The sequence below is a fragment of the Schistocerca piceifrons genome, chromosome 2 (assembly GCF_021461385.2).
Source record: "Schistocerca piceifrons isolate TAMUIC-IGC-003096 chromosome 2, iqSchPice1.1, whole genome shotgun sequence".
NCBI classification, from domain to species: Eukaryota; Metazoa; Arthropoda; class Insecta; order Orthoptera; family Acrididae; genus Schistocerca; species Schistocerca piceifrons.
In genome coordinates, this window is record NC_060139.1 from 1,066,335,361 (window position 1) to 1,066,354,899 (window position 19,539).

The 19,539-nt window shown below is 43.5% G+C and overlaps 1 protein-coding gene across 2 annotated transcripts in view; it reads right to left on the bottom strand.

The window, feature by feature from the left end:
* LOC124777890 (26S proteasome non-ATPase regulatory subunit 1) overlaps window positions 1-19,539 on the bottom strand; it is a 361,280-nt gene that overhangs the window by 313,206 nt on the left and 28,535 nt on the right. For both annotated transcript variants that reach the window (XM_047253435.1, XM_047253434.1), the window contains exons 5-7: window positions 17,117-17,329; window positions 15,235-15,447; window positions 5,234-5,460 (exon numbers count right to left, since the gene is read on the bottom strand). In XM_047253435.1, the coding sequence (XP_047109391.1) occupies window positions 5,234-5,460; window positions 15,235-15,447; window positions 17,117-17,329 (653 nt within the window). The remainder of the gene's footprint in view (window positions 1-5,233; window positions 5,461-15,234; window positions 15,448-17,116; window positions 17,330-19,539) is intronic.

Here is a 19,539-nt window from a genome sequence, read left to right on the forward strand (position 1 = left end):
TGGGGAAGGGAGTGAGACATGGCTGTAGCTTATCCAAAGTTATTCAATCTGTACATTGAGCAAGCAGTAAAGGAAAACAAAGAAAAATTTAGAACGATAATTAAAGATCAGGGAGAAGAAATAAAAACTTTAGAGGTTTACCGATGACACTGTAATTCTACCAGAGACAGCAAAGGACTCTGAAGAATTGTAGAATGGAATGGACAGCATCTTGAAAGGAGGATGGGTGTAAGGTAAACATCAACAAAAGCGAATCAACAGTAACGGAATGTAGTCTAGTTAAATCAGATGATGCTGAGGGAATTAGACTGGGAAATGAGATACTTAAAGCCTAGACGAGTTTTGTTACTTGGGCAGCAAAATAACTGATGATGGTCAAAGTAGAGAGGATATAAAATGTATACTGGCAATGGAAAGAAAAGAGAAATTCATTATCATCAAATGTGGAATTAAGCGTTACAAAATCTTTTCTCAGAGTATTTGTATGGAGTGAAACGGCGATGATAAACAATTTAGATAAGAAGAGAATAGAAGTTCTGAAATGTGGTACTACATAATAATGCTGAAGATTAAATGACTAGACCATGTAACTAATGAGGTGGTAACAGAATTGAGGAGAAAATGAAGCACAACCTGACTAAAAGAAGGGATCAGCTGATAGGACACATTCTGAGACATCAAGGGACCATCAATTTAGACTGGAGGTACCTGGGGTTTAAGACCCAAGAGATGAATACAGTAAGATGATTCAGAAGGATGTAAGTTGCAGTATAGTTATTTGGAGATAATGAAAAATGAAATTAAATCATCATATGGCATTTATTGGCCGGGATATCCCCTTCGGGATTCGGCTGCTGTATTGCGAGACTTTTTAGTTGACGCCACTTTGGCGACTTCCGTGTCAATGATGATTAAAATTATGATGAAAGGCACACAACACCCAGGCCCCTGCTGGCAATCGAACCCGGTCCCCTTTGCATGGTGGGCGGTAATGCTACCACTGCACCATGGAGGTGGTCCTGAAGGCGATGAGACTTGCACAGGTTAGAGTAGCATGGAGAGCTCCATTAAACCAGTCTTTGAACTGAAGATGATGACGCCAGCAGCATCAACAACAGCAAGTTTAAAGTAACATTGTTGAAGCACATTTCCATTTTTGTTATTTTGTTCAGCATGTTCTTCCTGGGATATGGTATCCCAAGTGTCACCAATTTGATTCAACAGCAGTTCCAGCTGCATATAAACTTTTTTATGCAGTATCAATACCAGAGAAGGAAAGTTGCTACTCACCATATAGCGGAGATGCTGATTCACGACAGGCACAATAAAAAGATTCACGCAATTAAAGCTTTCGGCCATTAAGGCCTATGTCAGTAGCACACACACACACACACACACACACACACACACACACACACACACACACACACAGAGAGAGAGAGAGAGAGAGAGAGAGAGAGAGAGAGAGAGAGAGAGAGAGAGACGCAACTTGCACACACATCTGCATTCCCAGAGCGCTGAGACTCCACTGCGAACAGCAGCACTGGTGCATGATGGGAGTGGCGACTGGATGCAGGTTAGTCACTGTCCTCACCCATCCATCCCCCTTCCTGTTCCCATTCCAGCACTACACAGCCGTCATTTCACCGCCACACCCAGTCTTTTATTTTCTCACCTTTCCAGTACTTACCCCCCCCCCCCCCCTCTACACCTTCTCTCCTGCCCTCCATCCAAACTGCAACACTTGACTGTCCTCCACTCCCACCATACTATCTCTCCCCCTCCCAACCCCAGTCTGCTCCTTACCCCCACCGAGTCGCCACTCCCATCATGCACTGGTGCTGCTGTTCGCAGTGTGGTCTCAGCTCTCTGAGACTGCAGATGTGTTGCAAGTGTGTGTGTGTGTGTGTGTTTTATTATGCCTATCGCAACTCAGCATCTCCGCTATATGGTGAGTAGCAACTTTCCTTCTCTGGTATTGTTACATTCCATCCTGGATTTTCCATTGTTTGATTCTTATGCAGTAGGAGTTGCTATTCAGTTGGTACTGTGGGGGTGGGGAGAGGGGAGGGCGACAAGTATGTAACAGGCCATTTGGTGTTCACTATTTACCTCAAACCACCCTGACATTTAGCACAACTATTCCACAGGAAAATGCTACATCAAACATGGGGAAGAGAGGCATTGGTGGTGAAAGTTATCAGCAGAATGTAGAGTTGTCTTGAGTTTTCTGCAATTGACACACACTCCAAATAAGCCTAGACATCTGCTGTCACACCATAATACAGCAAACATCTCACACTTGAAGAGAGACAGCAAATCAAGAGGAAGTGCAATTCGCCTGACTGACCCAATCATTTTCTTTGCTTTGAGGCCTACTGACACTGCTCACTTGCCAACTCAATCTTAATTGACCATGCCTTGCCACTAAAAAAGTGTGCGTTCATAGTGTGTGGCAGGTCTTCACATTTAGCTCTCCACGCAATCCTGTTATCTGCTACGCTGTTTGTTTTCTCATAATTGTTTCCTATCCTTATACCATCTCCTCCTCCTCTTCCCCCCACCCCCCATTCACCATTCCTTCCACTGCATCCATCAGTAAACAATGTCTTCTCACCCAATTTCCAAGTCAAATGTGTTTCCTCCTTCTGATTGCCTTTAAAATTTCTCTCTCTCTTCCCAACATCTTATTTCTCACTTAGTCTTATTTCTCACTTAGTCTGCCCATTTTATGCCTTCCATTCCCCTCCAAATCCAAATTTCAAATGCTTCTATTCTTCTTTCTTCCCCTATCCTCAGTGTCCACATCTCAGCTCCATATAATGTCACACTCCATATAAAGTGCTTCACCAGTTTCTTCCTTAAGTCCCTGTCCACACACCTACATAGAAGTCTCCTCTTCTTGTTAAATGTCTCCATGTCTCCTTGGCAACTGCTATACGTGTTTTCACCTCCTTATTACATATCGTGTTGTCTGTAATTATGCTTTGCAGGTATCTGAAATCACTAACTCTTTCTATATCTTCCTGCTCTAATTTTTAGTTGTTTTTATTTTCCTTATAGTTTTTATTTTCCTTGTAATTATCACCATGCATTTTGTCTTTTCTTATTATTCTCATTCCAAGTTCCCCACAGGTCTTATTTAACTCATTTCACACTCCAACCATAGTTTTTTCACTCTCTGCCAATAACCTCATATCTGCAAGGCTGATACATTCTATCCTTCTGCCACCTACCCACACCCCTCTTTTTATTTCAAACATTTCTAAATTGTTACAGATATATGTTAAAGAGTATTGCCTCACTCCCCTTCCAATTGTGCTTTCCACAGTCATCTCCATTCCAAATCTGCACTCTTATTTTTGGTTTTAGGTGTAGGTTCTTAATCAGCCTTCTATCCCTCCAGTCAACACCATTGTTTATTCTACTGTGCTCTATCACAGGCTTTCTCCAAGTCAATGAAAACAGTATAAACTCCTATTTTTCTTTCAATGTATCTCTCGCCAATAATTCTCAGCAGTCCAACTGCATACCTTGTACCTTCCCCTCTTCTAAATCCATACTGCTCTTGTGCATACGTTTTTTCCACTCTACTGTGAAGTCTCTATGTATCACCCTTAGTGGAACTTTTGCTGCATGAGAAATTGAACTTATGGTTCTAAAATCCTCACATTTCTTGGCACTGCTATTTTCTCAATCAGGATCATTACTGCCTAGTGGAAGTCACCTGGCCATTTACCTTTCTCATACATCTTACACATATGTAAGTTAGTTCTTCCACACCACTATTCTCAAGGCTCTTAAACAATTCTGCTGGTATTCCATCAATTCCACTAGCTTTATGATTCTTCATCTTTCTTAAAGCCCCCTCTACTCCTCCTTCCAAGATCCTGTACCCACTATGAAATGTGACAATGTGAGGTGGTTATCAGTGTCAGTGTCTGGTTGTAATTACCCAACAAGAGCAACAGAGAACAGCACGTTTAGTAGTAATAACATGAAGTAATTGTGGAAACATCTGCTGTGAGAAAGGCCAATAACTAACTTTTATTAAAAAAAATAGGGGTTGTAATTCTAAGAGTTGGCAAGATATTCGACACAGCAAAATTAATTTTGTTGTACACTATATACAGCTGATACTGCTACCTGAACACTTCAGTAATTGTAGCCAATCTCCAATCATTAGCTGTAACTGACCTTTTTCTTTGAACAGTCTACCTCTTGACTACCGATCAGTCTGTCAACACACTATTCATTCAAAAAAAGAAACACACATAGAAGGTGTGGTGATGACAATTTCTTATAAAGCAACTTAACTATGAAAAATCTGCTAAAAATATTAGAAAGTTCCAAATTTGGCACACAAAATAGTACATCTGCTCTTCTGAGTGTTTACCAAAAACTATCCACCTATTGGTGACACCAAGAAAATGCAGTACCACAAAAAGTGCCCTTGCTGACACTACTGTTCTAGGCTTTAGTCCAATGAGCTGCACTGCTTCCTGTGGTGCCCATTACCAGCTGCCAGGTTATCACAATATGAACATTACCATTCTCTGTACACAGTAAAAAGCGCATGTACTAGTCATCAGTTTATAGTCTTTGAGCATGTCATGTGCCCTCCACATTTTCTGTGGATGCTCATCCCCTTAGTTTCTTCATTCACCAATAACATACAAATGGATCAGGTAAAATACACCATTACATTAACATTTTACCATGGAAAAAAAAAAAGCAGATCTGCCACAGCATACTTAGACATTGTCAGAACCACCCAACATACTTGGGAAGGCGGGCTCTTGCAAATCATTGCTCTGACGAAAGATGAGACCAAGAAGTACAGACCTTTGACATTTTTATTTATGAGACCAAGCAGCCCCATTTAAAAAAAAAAATATTGTATAACAACAAAATGATAAGACAAGAAGAATTTTTTACAGTTTTACTACCAGTTTTTAGGAACATTTAACATTCTATAATCCTAAACTGAGATGATGATTAAGCTGAAAGTGGGTAGATAACACTATAAAATGTGTATCACTATACAGACACACCACTCCTGAACTGATGGTGACCTACCAGCACTATATCTCTATTAATACATGTTCTGTGTGTACACACACACACACACACACACACACACACACACACACACACACACACACACTTACAGGGACTCTGAAAATGTTTTGGAAACTAATATGTAAATAATGTTTACAGTTCTGTAACTTACCGAAGGAACTGATCACTCGTCGTGCCACTGTGCATGTAAGCATTGGCAATAACTGTGGCAGTATGACATATAGATACTCTGATAGCATCTTTTGTGTTTTTGAGTATAAGCATATCAGAATGGTTGCTACGAATGAGAAACTGCAAGTGGAGATCTATGGATACTTCACCACTAAGAATACTTGATAGTTTCTCAATACGCAACTGATGTAACTTCTCATCTTCATTCTAGGTGGAAAAAAATTTTAATGAGTTAACACAGACACATGAACAATTCAAACTTAAATATTTATGTAACAGGATGTGTGAAAGTGGTTTGCAGAATATGTAAATAGATGGTCACAGCTGTATTGTATTAAATTTCAAGTATATCTTAAGAAAATATTACCACAATATGTGAAGTGAGAGTTTTAAATCAGCATCATGCATGTTAAATTAAATAATCTCCAGTTTATATGAAAAGTAGAAAAACTTCTCTATTAGATTCTTTCACGACTATGCAGAGGATAGGATCTGACATTTATTTTTTCCCACTCAAGATTCACATGTAACAAAAAAATATAATGTAATTGTATAGATAAAAAATCTACTCACTAAGCGGTGGCAGAACATGCACATAAAAGAAGGCTATAATTATACAAGCTTTCAGAGCCAGTGGCTCCTTCTGGCAAAAGGGGTGAAGGGGAAGGAAGACAGGTGAAAGAAAGAGACTGGAGAGGTCTAGGAAAAGGGGTAGATTTCAGAAAAGTCACCCAGGACAGACTTCAGGGATGGGATGAGAAGGAAAAACTGATTCTTGGGGACTGCACCTGATGAGATCTGATAATATGAGGTCTTAATGGTAGAAGACAGGGAATTACTGCTGAAACTTCATGTACAAGTTAGTAAGAGTGAAAAGCTAAGACTATTGTACGTAACAGAGTTGGGAGGTGGACAGCAAAAAAAAGACAGGTAAAAAAATTAAAAATGTAGAAAAGTAAAACAAGAGTGAAGAAAGGAGTAGTTACTGTAAAGAAATGCTGAGACTGAATAAATTAATGTAAATTAAGGCCAGATGGATGACGAGAACCAAGGACACGTTATAGTGGTAGTTCCCACCTGTGGAGTTCTGAGAAACTGCTTGTCTGGGGGAAGATCCCGATGGTGCATGTGGTGAAACAAGCACTGAGGTCACAACTGTCATATTGAAAAGCATGCTCTGCAACAGGATATTGTTGCCTATGCCCATTCATCCTAATAGTCATGCAGGTGTAAAAGGCCGAACAGCTGGTATATGATATGTCATTTCACAGGTGGCTCTCCTTTTGATAGTATATGTTTTGCCATTTACAGGGCTGGTGTAGATGGTGGTAGGAGGGTGCAGAGGGCAAGTCTTTCACAAGTATGGTCAGAGGGGTAGGAGCCATAGGGTAGGGAATGGGTGCAGAAGAAGCGTAGGGTCTGACAAGGGTATTGCTGAGATTGAGAGGGAGACGGGAAGCTATTCTAGGTATGGTGGGCAAAATATCAGACGGAATGTATCTCATTTCAGGCATATTTTAAGAAGTCATAATCTTGTCAAAGTAGCTGATTAATATATTCCAGACCAGGATAATACTGAGTGACAACTTGTGTGCCCCGAAGTTGTTTTTTGGATTGGATGTGATGGCCCTGGAAACCTGCTTTTGAACTAGGCTGGTGGGGTAATTACATCCAGTGAAGGCAGAGGTGAGAATTGCAGTGTATTGCTGTAAAGAGTCTGCACCTGAACAAATGCAAGGTCGCATGGGAAGGAATGTTTGGCATGGAAGGGGCAACTGTCAAAATGTAAATACTGTTGGTTGTTAGTAGCTTTAATGGGGACAGGAGAGAGTAGCTGGCCTTTGGTGAGGACAAGACAAACATAAAAAAAATGTCACGGGATTTGGTACACGACCATGCGAAATGTAACTGGGGGGAGGGGGGGGGGGGGGATATTCAGATATTTTAGGAATTTTATCAGGTCGGCATGAGTCCATATGGAAAAGTTGTCATCAATGTATCTAAACCAAACCAGGGGCTCAAGACCTATGGATCCCAGGAAATCTCCCTCCAAGTGACCCATGAAAAGGTTGGCATAGGAAGGAGCCACCCTGGTTCCCATGGTTGTACCCCTGATCTGTTTGTATGTCTGCCCTTCAAAGGTGAAGTAGTAGTTGGTAAGCATAAAGTTTGTTAAGGACATCATCGGTTTTGAATTAGATGGGCACTGACTGAAAAAATGTTCAGCAGCAGACAGACCACATATGTAGTGATGTTCGTTTAGAGGGAGGTGGCACCAATGGAGACAAGCGAGGTGTTTGGTGGGAGTGGCACGGGTGCAGAATTCAGACAATATAAGAAATGGTTGGTGTCTTTGATACAGTAGGGAAGTCTTTGTACTATGATTGCAGGTGCTGATCAACTAAGGCAGATATATGTTCGGTGGGTGTTTTGAAGCCAGCAACTATAGGACAGCCAGGATGATTGGGTCTGTGGATCTTAGGAAGAAGGTAAAAGTTGGGGAAGCATGGTTTGGGTGGAGTAAGAAGTTCTATGGGCTGAGGTGTTAGTCCTTGTGAGGATCCTGAGGTTTTATGGATGGACTGCAGGTCAGTTTGAATCAAAGGGATGGGACTTGATGGCAGGTGCTGTACATAGAAGTGTCAGACAGCTGGCATGGACCTTCACTAACATACTCCTTTCAACCAACTACCATAGTGGTAGATCCTTTGTCTGCTGGGAGGATAATGATGGAGTCATTACCTTTCAGGGAATGCAGATCGGTTGGTTGGTTGGTTGGGGTATAAAGGGACTAAACTACAGGGTCATCAGTCCCTTTTTCCTGATGCAAACAAGGCTCAAGGTACAAAAATACCCAAGTACGTTTGAGAAAATAAATGGGGGAAAAGGAATGGGGAACCACACCTAAAAACAAAACGAATGGAACGAACAACAAAGGGGGAAAACTTACACCACAAGGAAAAGTAGAAGAAGGTAAAACCATAGATCAGATGATTTAGGCTGGCTGATCACAATGATAAAAAAAGGATGAACCAGCCACTCTGCAACACATTAAAATGTCCACCCCAAGAAAACAAGGCAAGACGAACACAAGTAGGGAAAAGATGACCACCAAGACAAACAAATGCAAAGAAAGTGCAACAGAGTTAAAATGGAGAGAGGGTGGCGACCTTGGAGAGAAGGCTACATGTGAACCCTTAGATGGTATGATAAAAAAAACTCCATCAGGAATAAAACGTAAAACTAAATCTGCTGTTGAGGCATTGTCACCAAACACTGAAGGTAGGGTGCTGGGAAGGTTAGAAGTCCGTCGAAGAAGGACTAAAAGTGTACAGTCCAGCAAGATATGGACATCAGTCATATGTGAGCCACAGTGACACCAAGGTGGCTCCTCGCGACAGAGGAGGTAGCCATGTCTTAGCCACGTATGGCCAATGCGGAGCTGGCACAGAACCACAGATTCCCTGCAAGAGGCCCACATAGAGGCCTTAATGGCACGCATATTGAAATTATGCCATTCCGCCTACAAAATCTGATAACCTTGCAGCGTAATAATGATTGCAGGTCAATCACGGGGATGCCAATCTCCAGAAGCAGTTTCCAGAGACGCCTATCTCCAGAAGCAGTTTCCACATCGCCTGTTTGACCAGCCTGTCGGCAAGTTTGTTGCCGGGGATTGCGACGTGTCCTGGGGTCCACACAAACACCACGGAATGGCAGGACTGTTCCAGGGCATAGATGAACTCCTGAATGGACACTACCAGAGGGTGGTGAGGGTATCATTGGTTGATAGCTTGTAGGATGCCCAATGAGTCAGTACAGAGGAGAAATGACTCGGCAGGGCATGAGCGGATGTACTCAAGAGCACGAGATACAGCCGTCAGCTGTGCAGTGAAAACACATCAGCCAACTGGCAAGGAGTGCTGCCCAACGTGTCCTCCATGAACATATGCAAATCCCACGTGACCATCCGACACTGAGCCGTCGGTGTAAACCAATTTTTTTTTTCTTTGAGCCCCAGAACACATCAAGAATCGAGAGGAAGTGAGAGTGGAGAGCGGTGGGGTTAATGGAGTCCTTAGGGCCATGCAAAAGGTCCAGACGAAGCTGTGGCCAAGACGTACACCATGAAGGCGTACGTGAATGGACCGCAAGTAGAGGTGGTAAAGGCAAGGACTCCAGTTCAGAGAGAAGAGACTGCATGCGAACCGGAATTGTTAGCCCCAATCTGGGCCGCCGATGCGGGAGATGGACTGCCGGGGGCAGGAAATGGAGACGGTAAATCGGGTGCTCAGGGGAACTATTAATGTGTGCTGCATAACTTGTGAGCAGTTGCGCATGTCTGATCTGCAGTGGAGGGACACCAGCCTCCACCAGTACGCTGGTCACTGGACTCATTCTAAAATCTCCTGTCACTAATCGAACCCCACAGTCGTGCACAGGGTCAAGTAAATGCAATGCTGAAGGCACTGCCAAACCATAAACCGCACTCCCATAGTCAATTCAGAATTGGACGAGGGCTCTGTAGAGCTGCAGTAGCGTACAGTGATCTGGAGCTCAATTAGTGTTGCTCAGGCAACGGAGGGCATTGAGGTGCTGCCAGCACTTCTGCTTTAGCTGACTAAGATGAGGGAGAAAAATCAACCGAGCATCGTAAACCAGTCCTAGGAACTGATATGTCTCCACTACAGTGAGTGGATCGTCATTATAGTAAAGTGCGGGTTCCAGATGAACAGTACGATGCCGACAGAAGTGCATGACACACTCAATACAGAGCCAGAGCGACAGGAAATTTTGGATAAAAATGGGAGTGGTTCCCGGAGACCCCACTCATACAACGTGGTAAGGATATGATGTTGCCAAGTCGTGTTGTATGCTTTACGTAAGTCAAAAAAGATGGCAATTAGGTGTTGCCGTCTGGAAAAGGCTGTTCGGATGGCAGACTCAATGGACACAAGATTATCAGTGGTAGAGCAACCCTGGCAGAAGCTGCCCTGACATGGAGCAAGCACTACAAACCACGCGACTCCAGGACCCAACCCAACCGCCAACATACCATACGTTCCAGCAGCTTACAAAGAACGTTGGTGAGGCTGATGGGCTGATACCTACCGGGTTTGAGCACCGGAATGATGGTGTTCTTCCACCATTACGATGGAAAGACACCATTGCACTAGACCTGATTAAAGATGACGAGAAGATGTCACTTCTAGTCAGATGAGAGATGTTTAACTATCTGGCTGTGGATATGATCAGGCCCAGGAGCTGTGTCAGAGCAATGTGCAACGGCACTGAGGAGCTCCCACTCTGTAAATGGGGCATTATAGGATTCACTGCAGCACATAGTGAACGAGAGGACATTACCTTCCAGACGCCATTTGAGTTTGCGAAAGGCTGTGGGGTAATTCTCCAATGCAGAGGCTCGAGCAAAGTGTTCAGCAAAGTGCTCGGCAATCGTGTTTGCGTCGATACATAACTGCCATTTATGGTAACACCGGGGACAGCTGTTGGGGCCTGGTACCCGAAAAGATGACACGTGGCACCCAATGGTGGAGACGTATCTCTCCCAACACTCCTCCTCCTTTGTTTGATAAGGTAGTGAACACGAGCACAGAGCCATTTAAAGGCTATGAGGTGATCCAGGGATGGGTGCCGCTTATGCCGCCATAGAGCTCACCGACACTCCTTAATTGCTTCAGTGACTTCCGGCAACCACCAAGGGGCTGCCTTAAGCCTCGGGCACCCTGAAGAGTGAGGGATTGTGTTTTCTGTCGCAGAAACAATTGTGCTGGTCACCTGCTCAACCATCACATCGATGTTACCATGTGGGGGGAGATTCAGCTTTGACAGCAGAGATGAAAGTTCCCCAGTCTGCCTTGTTCAATGCCCATCTCGGTAGGCGTCAAATGTGTCTGACACTGGGGCAGTGACAGGAAGATGGGGAACTGGTCACTACCACACAGGTCGTCATGTGCTCCCCAGTGGCTACATGGGAGAAGTCCTGGGCTGCAAGTTGATAAACCAATGGCCGAGTAACTACCATGAGCCACACTGAAATGTGTAGCGGCCCCAGTATTTAAGAGGCAGAGGTTGAATTGCAATGGTAACATTTTGAAATCTCTGCCTCAGCCAATAAGCACGGTATGACCCCACAATGGGTTATCGCCATTAAAATCTCCCAGAAGTAGAAAAGGTTTAGGGAGTTGATCAACCAGTGCAGCTAATACTTTCAGGAGTATTGCACCATCTGGAGGAAGAGATACATTGCAGACAGTTATTTCCTGTGCTGTTCTTATTCTGACAGCCACAGCTTCAAGAGGGGTTTTAAGGGGCACATGTTCACTACAGACTGAATCTAGTACATAAATGGAAACTCCACCTGACACTCGAGTATAGTCGCTATGGTTCCTGTAATATCCCTTATAGCCGCAGAGAGCAGGGGTCTGCATTGCTGGGAACCAGGTTTCCTGGAGGGCAATGCAGATACCAGGTGTAAGGCTTAACAGTTGCTGTAGCTCAGCCAGGCAGTGGAAAAAACTGCCGCAATTCCACTCGAGGGTGACATTGTGAGACTGGGAAGGCATGGAACATTCAATGAGGCAGTTTACGCCTCAGGGTCACCTGCTGCTACCGATTTATTGCCTGAGCAGTCTATATCCATTGTGTGAGGATCTGGCGAAATATAGGTCCTCAGCGGATGCCAAAATCTCCACTCCATCCTCAGCCGCAGAGCTTGTAGGTAGCGTTGGTGTGGGTGCCACCGCAATTTCCTTGGTCTTGGGGGTCCTCTTTTTGGACTTTTTTCACTGCTCCTTGGGTTTCTCTGGCTGGAAGGACTTCACTGATTCAGGCTCAAGGACTGATGATGATCGTGAAGCCCTACGGCCAGCCGCTTTTGGGCACTTCAGCCACTGGCAGGTGTCATCTTTCCCATTAGCAGAAACCTGGGAAGGGAGTGACTGAAGGGACTCCTTCCTGGCTAGAGGAGCTGAAGAAGACTTACGCTTCTCCAGCCAAGAAGTGGGAACTGGTGTCCCCGATAGATGGGGAGGGGGGGGAGGGGGGGAGGGAGTGCTCCCAAGGTAGATGGTGCGGGAACAACAGGTGGGAAGTGCCCCCCACCATGAAGGGGACAGATGTAGCCTTCTGGGTCTGAGAGCTGACTAGAATTCGCAGAACTGTTCTCGTAGTGGCGGCATATGAGGAAGTCGTAGCCACAGGATGTAGGCTCTGACATTTTCTCTTAGCCTCAGTGTACATCAGTCAGTCCAGGGTCTTGTATTCCATGATTTTCTTCTCTTTCTGTAAAATCCTGCAGTCTGGCAAGCAAGGTGAATGATGCAGTCCGCAGTTGACACTGATGGGAGGCAGGGCACACGGAGTATTGGGACGTGATGGACGTCCACAATCTCGACATGTGATGCTGTAAGTACAGCAGGAAGACATTGGCTGAACTTCCAGCACTTGAAGCACCGCATCTGGGGAGGGATATATGGCTTGACATCACAGTGATAGACCATCACCTTGATCTTCTCAGGTAAGGTGTCACCCTCAAAGGCCAAGATGGAGGCACTGGTGGCAACCCGATTATCCCTCTGACTCTGATGGGCGCACCGGACGAAATTGACACCTCGTCGTTCTAAGCAGGTGTACAGCTCGTCGTCAGACTGTAAAAGAAGGTCCCTGTGGAAGATAATACCCTGGACCATATTTAAGCTCTTATGTGGTGAGATGGTAACAGAAACATCCCCCAACTTGTTCCAAGTGAGTAAAGTCCGTGGCTGGGCAGAGGATGCTGTTTTTATTAAGAATGACCCACGTCGCATTTTGAACAAGCCCTCCACCTCCCCATACTTTTCCTCTATGCTGTACAAAAAACTGGCTTCATCGAAACAAAGGAGTCCCCATCAGTTCTCGAACATACAAGGTACTGGGGTGAGTAAGGTTCACTGCCTAGCATTCCTCCCATGGTGTGGCCAGGGAGGAGAATGATTTAAGGTCATACTTTCTTGCACTGTACTGAGCCTTGGAACGCTTTGAGACAACTGGTGTTTGATCACCATTAAGTGATAACGTGGTACGCTTCATCATCCATCATCTGCCCTGATGCCATCCACTCTGACCAGGGGGCCTCCCCACGGTGCCACCCAGCTGCAGCAAAGGCTTCCTGGCAGGATGGCCATTGCTGGAAGTCCCAATGCCCCAGGATGACTGGCATCTACTCCATGGCATATGCGGGGAGTTAACGGCACAGGCATCAGCAGAGCGATCGCTGTATTGTCAGGGGGCTACAGCCAACAGGGTACATGGTAGCCCCACCACTACGGACTGGCTACTGTGCTGGATGTGAGGTGCAAAGAAGTCCATGGTCACCATCAGCGCAAAAAGCGACACTGCATAGCGCATGGTGGAAAACGCACCCAGGAAGGCGTCCTCGTCCAAGAGATGGAGAATGAGGTGGACTGCAGTGTGATGACAAGGAAGTTGGCTGAAGATATCAAGGCATGATGGACACAATGCACCACGTAAGGTACCCTTCCCCAATTGGCTCACTCTTTGGGAAAATTTTGAAAGATGGAGGTCAAGCCCTACACGAAACCATCACATAAAGGCCGAAATGTGTGGGACTCCTTTTAGTCACTTGTTACGACAGGCAGGAAGACCTCAGGCCTATTCTAATCCCCGGGTCCACATGGGGTGGGGTCACAGAGAACAGGTTGGGTAATGTCGTAGGGACCTGAGGAAGGGTTGTGAAGCAATGCTGGATGTGAGGAATTCTTGGAAGGGGTGTAAGGGGTGCTGGACCAAGATGGATCATAGTCGGAACTGTTTGAGGCAGGGTTCAACGCATGACCAAATGCAGGTTTAAGGCTGAAAGCGAGACCCTTGGATAGTACAGATAATTCAGGAGGGGAGAGATGAGAAGTTGAGAACACTGTACTGTTGTGAAACTTCCTGGCAGATTAAAACTCTGTGCCGGACCGAGACTCGAACTCAGGACCTTTGCCTTTCGCAGGCAAGTGCTCTACCAACTGAGCTACCCAAGCACAACTCGCGGCCCGTCCTCACAGCTTTACTTCTGCCAGTACTGTTGTGACTGGCAGATGGTGTATATTGCCAACAAACATGCTCTACAACATGACAGTTGTGAACTCTGTGCCTGTTTCACCACATGTGCCATCTGGATTCTTTCCCCAGAGCCCCCCCTCAGACCTCCGCAGGTGGGAACTACCACTACATATGTCCTTGTTTCTCGCCACCCACCTGCCCTTAATTTATGACAATTTCTTCCATCTCAGGATTTCATCACAATAGCTACTTCTTTCTTCACTCTGTTTCAGTTTTCTACATCTTCAATTTTCTTGCTTTCTATTTTTTGTCATCTCCCTCCCACCTCTTAAGTACAATGCACTTTGCTCTTCACTCTTATTGACTCTTGCACAATGTTTTGGCAGTAAGACCCTGTCTTCCATCTTTAAACTCTCATGTTTTTAAATCTCACCTAGTGCTGTCCCATCGAATCAGTCTTTCCTTCTAATCCCATCCCTCAGAGTCTCCTCTGACCCACGGTTCCGGGTGACTTTTCTGAAATCTACCTATTTTCCTAGACCTGTCCAGTCCTTTTCCTTCACCCCTCTTCGTTTCCCTTGAACCCTTCTGCCGGAAAAAGGAGCCACTGGCTCCACAGGCTTGCACAATTCTGGCCTCCTTTTATGTGCATGTTCTGTAGTCACTTCATGAGTAGATTTTTTATCTATCCAAAAACAATATTGTACTGCACAACCATTCATTACTATCAGCTGCATGATATGTACAAACATTTGTTAATTCTGAACAGGGTTCAGGAAGATAATGGCAGACAATCACTACAAGAACAATAACCGCAACAGTAATGCTCAGTTCGTGATTTTTTCTGATAACTGACACCTCAGTTTGAAAATGGCAGAATTTCGATAATTTGTGAGGCTGAGGGATACATACCAGATTTTCAAGTTTGCGTTCTGTTTTTATTTCTTGTTCACCAGCAGAAGCAGTGGTGGTCTCTGAAGCATCAGTCTTTTTCTCCACAGTGTCACTTGTACCAGTTGGTATGGGAGCTGTGGCTCTTAATGCCTGGAGGACTCTGCCGAGAAACTGCTGAGTTGCACTCTCATACAGGTCAAAGGCGATCTGGCATGCCATCAGTGCACTGTCCTGTGGGAAGAGAAATCTTAAAAAATGTACTTTGCAGATGGGTAATAAGTCACTCATAACCAAATGAAGAAAATCATGTGTTCTTAACAACCAACAACTAAGTCGAAAATCTATAATTTCATGCCATACTAATGATATGAATATAACAGAGGAAAACATTCCACGCGGGAAAAATATATTTAAAAACAAAGATGATGTGACTTACCATACGAAAGCGCTGGCAGGTCGATAGAAACACAAACAAACACATACATACAAAATTCTAGCTTTCACAACCAATGGTTGCTTCAGCTTCATCAGGAAAGAGGGAAGGAGAGGGAAAGACGAAAGGATGTGGGTTTTAAGGGAGAGGATAAGGAGTCATTCCAATCCCGGGAGGGGAAAGACTTACCTTAGGGGGAAAAAAAGGACAGGTATACACACGCGTGCACGCACGCACGCACACACACACACACACACACACACACACACACACACACACACACACACAGACACAAGCAGACATTTGTAAAGGCCATATTTGACATATTTACAAATATCTGCTTGTGTCTGTGTATGTGCGGATGGATATATGTGTGTGTGTGTGTGTGTGTGTGTGTGTGTGTGTGTGTGTGTGTGCGCGCGCGCAAGTGTAAACCCGTCCTTTTTTCTCCCCTAAGGTAAGTCTTTCCGCTCCCGGGATTGGAATGGCTCCTTACCCTCTCCCTTGAAACCCACATCCTTTCGTCTTTCCCTCTCCTTCCCTCTTTCCTGATGAGGCAACAGTTTGTTGCGAAAGCTTGAATTTTGTGTGTATGTTTGTGTGTCTATCGACCTGCCAGCGCTTTCGTTTGGTAAGTCACATCATCTTTGTTTTTAGATATATTTTTCCCACGTGGAATGTTGGCAAACATTCCTACAGTAGTTCTATTACATGTTTATTACATTATAAATAAATAAAAAACTTTTTTATTGTAAATTCAGTGCATTAGTATTTGTAAAATTACTTTCATATAGTGTTTATTAAAAAATGACGATCATTCCACTTGGGACCTGTGGAATGGTACATTAGCTTATTTGTTTAGTTGTAAATATTTGTCATGTATTGTTGTTTTTCTGACATGTTCCACATCCTGGAGGACCTCCTCACTACGGATCAATTGGAATGAAAGTAAATCTAATCTAAACTAAATCAGCTATCCAACATTCTGGAGTTTAGATGTGAAAAATGGATCATAAGGAAGAAAGAAAGATAAGAACAGAGCACAAGCAACTGAGGTGTGTATCAGAGGCACTACTGGCATTATAAGAAATAAACACGCAATTCAGAATGAAAATGAATGCCCTGACATTTAAATTAAGATTACTTAATTTCAACAAGTTTCCCTTGAGCTGCTGGATATCCCAAGAATTTAGCTCCTCAATCAGGTACAGAATAGAAGAGCAGGTATGGTAATCAGCCATACAGAGCTTCCTCAAACTCATCCAACTGTTACAGTGCAAACTCTGACACCGAGTTCTTACTGTTACATCTTCAGAGAAGGCTGGCACAACATTTACCATCCTGCATGTTGTCCAAGATATATAAACTAAGCCTCACTAATAGTGCCAATTCATACATTTCCTTTCTTTGAATATAACAAAATATGCTGAAGTAACAGCTTTTTACTGTATAATACATAACACTTACCTCTGTATCCTTGCTAAGTTTGTCCAGAATCTCTGCTACAGCCAAAGGGTCGTCAAGAAAGATGAGACACTGACACATGTTAACATAATCTGGAGTGGCAAGATTCCTATACAGATCAACTAATGACCTAAGAACTGTGTTCCTGAATCCACGGTTCTGAATGAGGCTCATTGCCACCTGGAAGGCGTATGTTAACATTCCAAATACGTCATCCTGAAAACATAAAATAATTTTTTTTCCCCAAAATGAATAGTGATAGCAAATCAAGTTATACATAAACTGGAAGATTTTATGCCAGACACGTATGGATATTTATAAATTTGTTTGTGAATTATTCAAGTGGTGAAGTAACAGTAGAGTTACTAGTTTCAAAAGGCAGTATCCAAACTCCAGTGGCTGTATATGCTTCTACATCATGATATTACTGCAATACTCAGAAATGCATTTCGTGTGTTGCGGCACTGAGATATTCCACCCATTAAATGATTAACACACATTTTTATCAAGAGTAAAGAGTTCCTCAGCAAACCATAAAATTATGAAGGAGAATTGTTGACAAGTACCTATTTTCAGAAGGTTATGCAGATGGTATGTGAAACTATCTCAACTTTCTGAACTAGAAGTTTCCTCCTTAGGGAGGAGAGACAGGTAGTTTGGGAAGGTCAAAAAAGAATGGTAGGTCACTCCAACAGCAGGATGAGAAGGACCACATGTGAGGACAAAGAGAAGACAAAAGAGCATAACACATAATTCATTTCATTGTTATGTAAATAACTGGTTCCTTTTTTTTAATAGAACTGCAGTACATTTTATTGTATATCAATTATGTTTCACATAAAAAGTACTGGACAACATTGTAACTAAAATGGTATGGTAAGATCACATGCCACTTTTAAACATTACTCAGACAGCAGTATGCAAATATATGACTTTCTAATTCTGAGAAATCACCGAGTATGTATTCATAGCACCCAACTTCAAAGGAGATAAACACAAATTCTTACCATAAAAAAGGGCCAGCAGCAAATACAGTAAATATTTTTCATTATTACTATAATGTTGCTCATTAAAAGCTATTCTATGAAAAATTATGATTGAGATGTACAAGGTAAAAAAAGGGAATGGGGTCATTAGGAAAAGTTTTGTATGTCATGGTGTCAGGACTGCAACTGCCCTACTGCTACATCCTCAGAGAATGTGCCACAGAAATGAGGCCTTTGCCTGCAGGGAGGAGGATGAAGCAGCAGTGTCTGCCTTGAAGTTGTATATAATTTAGGGCTGGCAGTTTGATCATATTTTTCAGGCTGGACCAAGAGGAGACACTGGAAGAGAGGAACCTTTGGGGTGCCAAGAGAGGGTGGTACTTATATCTACATACATACATCACAAGCCACCATATGGTGCATGGTGGAAGGTACCTTTTATCACTACCAGTCATTTCATTTTCTATTTAACTCTCAAATTGAGGGGAAAATGACTGTCCATATGCCACCATACGAGCCCTAATTTCTCTTATCTTTATGGTCCTTATCTGAAACATGCATTGGTGGCAGCAGAATCTTTGTGCAGTCAGTTTCAAATTCCAGTTCTCTAAAGTTTTTTTCAATAGAATTTAGTGAAAAGAGTGTAGTCTCCCCTCCAGAGATCCCCATTTGAGTTCCCAAATCATCTCCATAATACTCTTGTGTTGATTGAAGCTACTGGTAACAAATCTAGCTTAATCTAACCTGGTGGTGGTTGTGAATACCCAACCAGTATACAAGAATAGGTCACGCTAGTGTTCTGTATGCAGTCTCTTTTATACATGAGCATCACTTTGTTAAAATTCTGCCACCAAACAAAAGTTGGCCATTTGCCTTCTCTACTGCAGTTCTTACATGCTAGTTCAATTCACATCTTTTTGCAACATTAAACCTGCATATTTAATAGACATCACAATGTCAAACAGCATAGTACTAATGCCACACTGCAACATTACGGCATTGTTTTTCCTACTTGTCCACATTAACTTACATTTCCTACATTTCGAGCTATCTGCCATTCATCACACCAATTAGACATCTTGTCTACACCATCTTGTAGCCTTAGGCTGATTCAAAGACAACAACTTCCCATACACCACAGCATCATCAGTAAACATTCACAGAGTGCTGCTCTCGCTGTCAGACCATTTATGTATGTAGAGAATAAGCACACTTCCCTGCAGCCCTCTTAGCAGTACCCTTGTCTCTGATGAACACAGGACACTGTACTATTGGTAAGGGTCGGTAGAGGGAACACTAATTTCTATAATAATGGGTGAGATCACCAACTAGTTTTATTTTGCTGCAATTGTCAACACTTTTGGCCCATACTGAGACAGATTCAGACTCATTTATTTTACAATGATAACCAACGGCATGGTGGACATATAATACGATTTA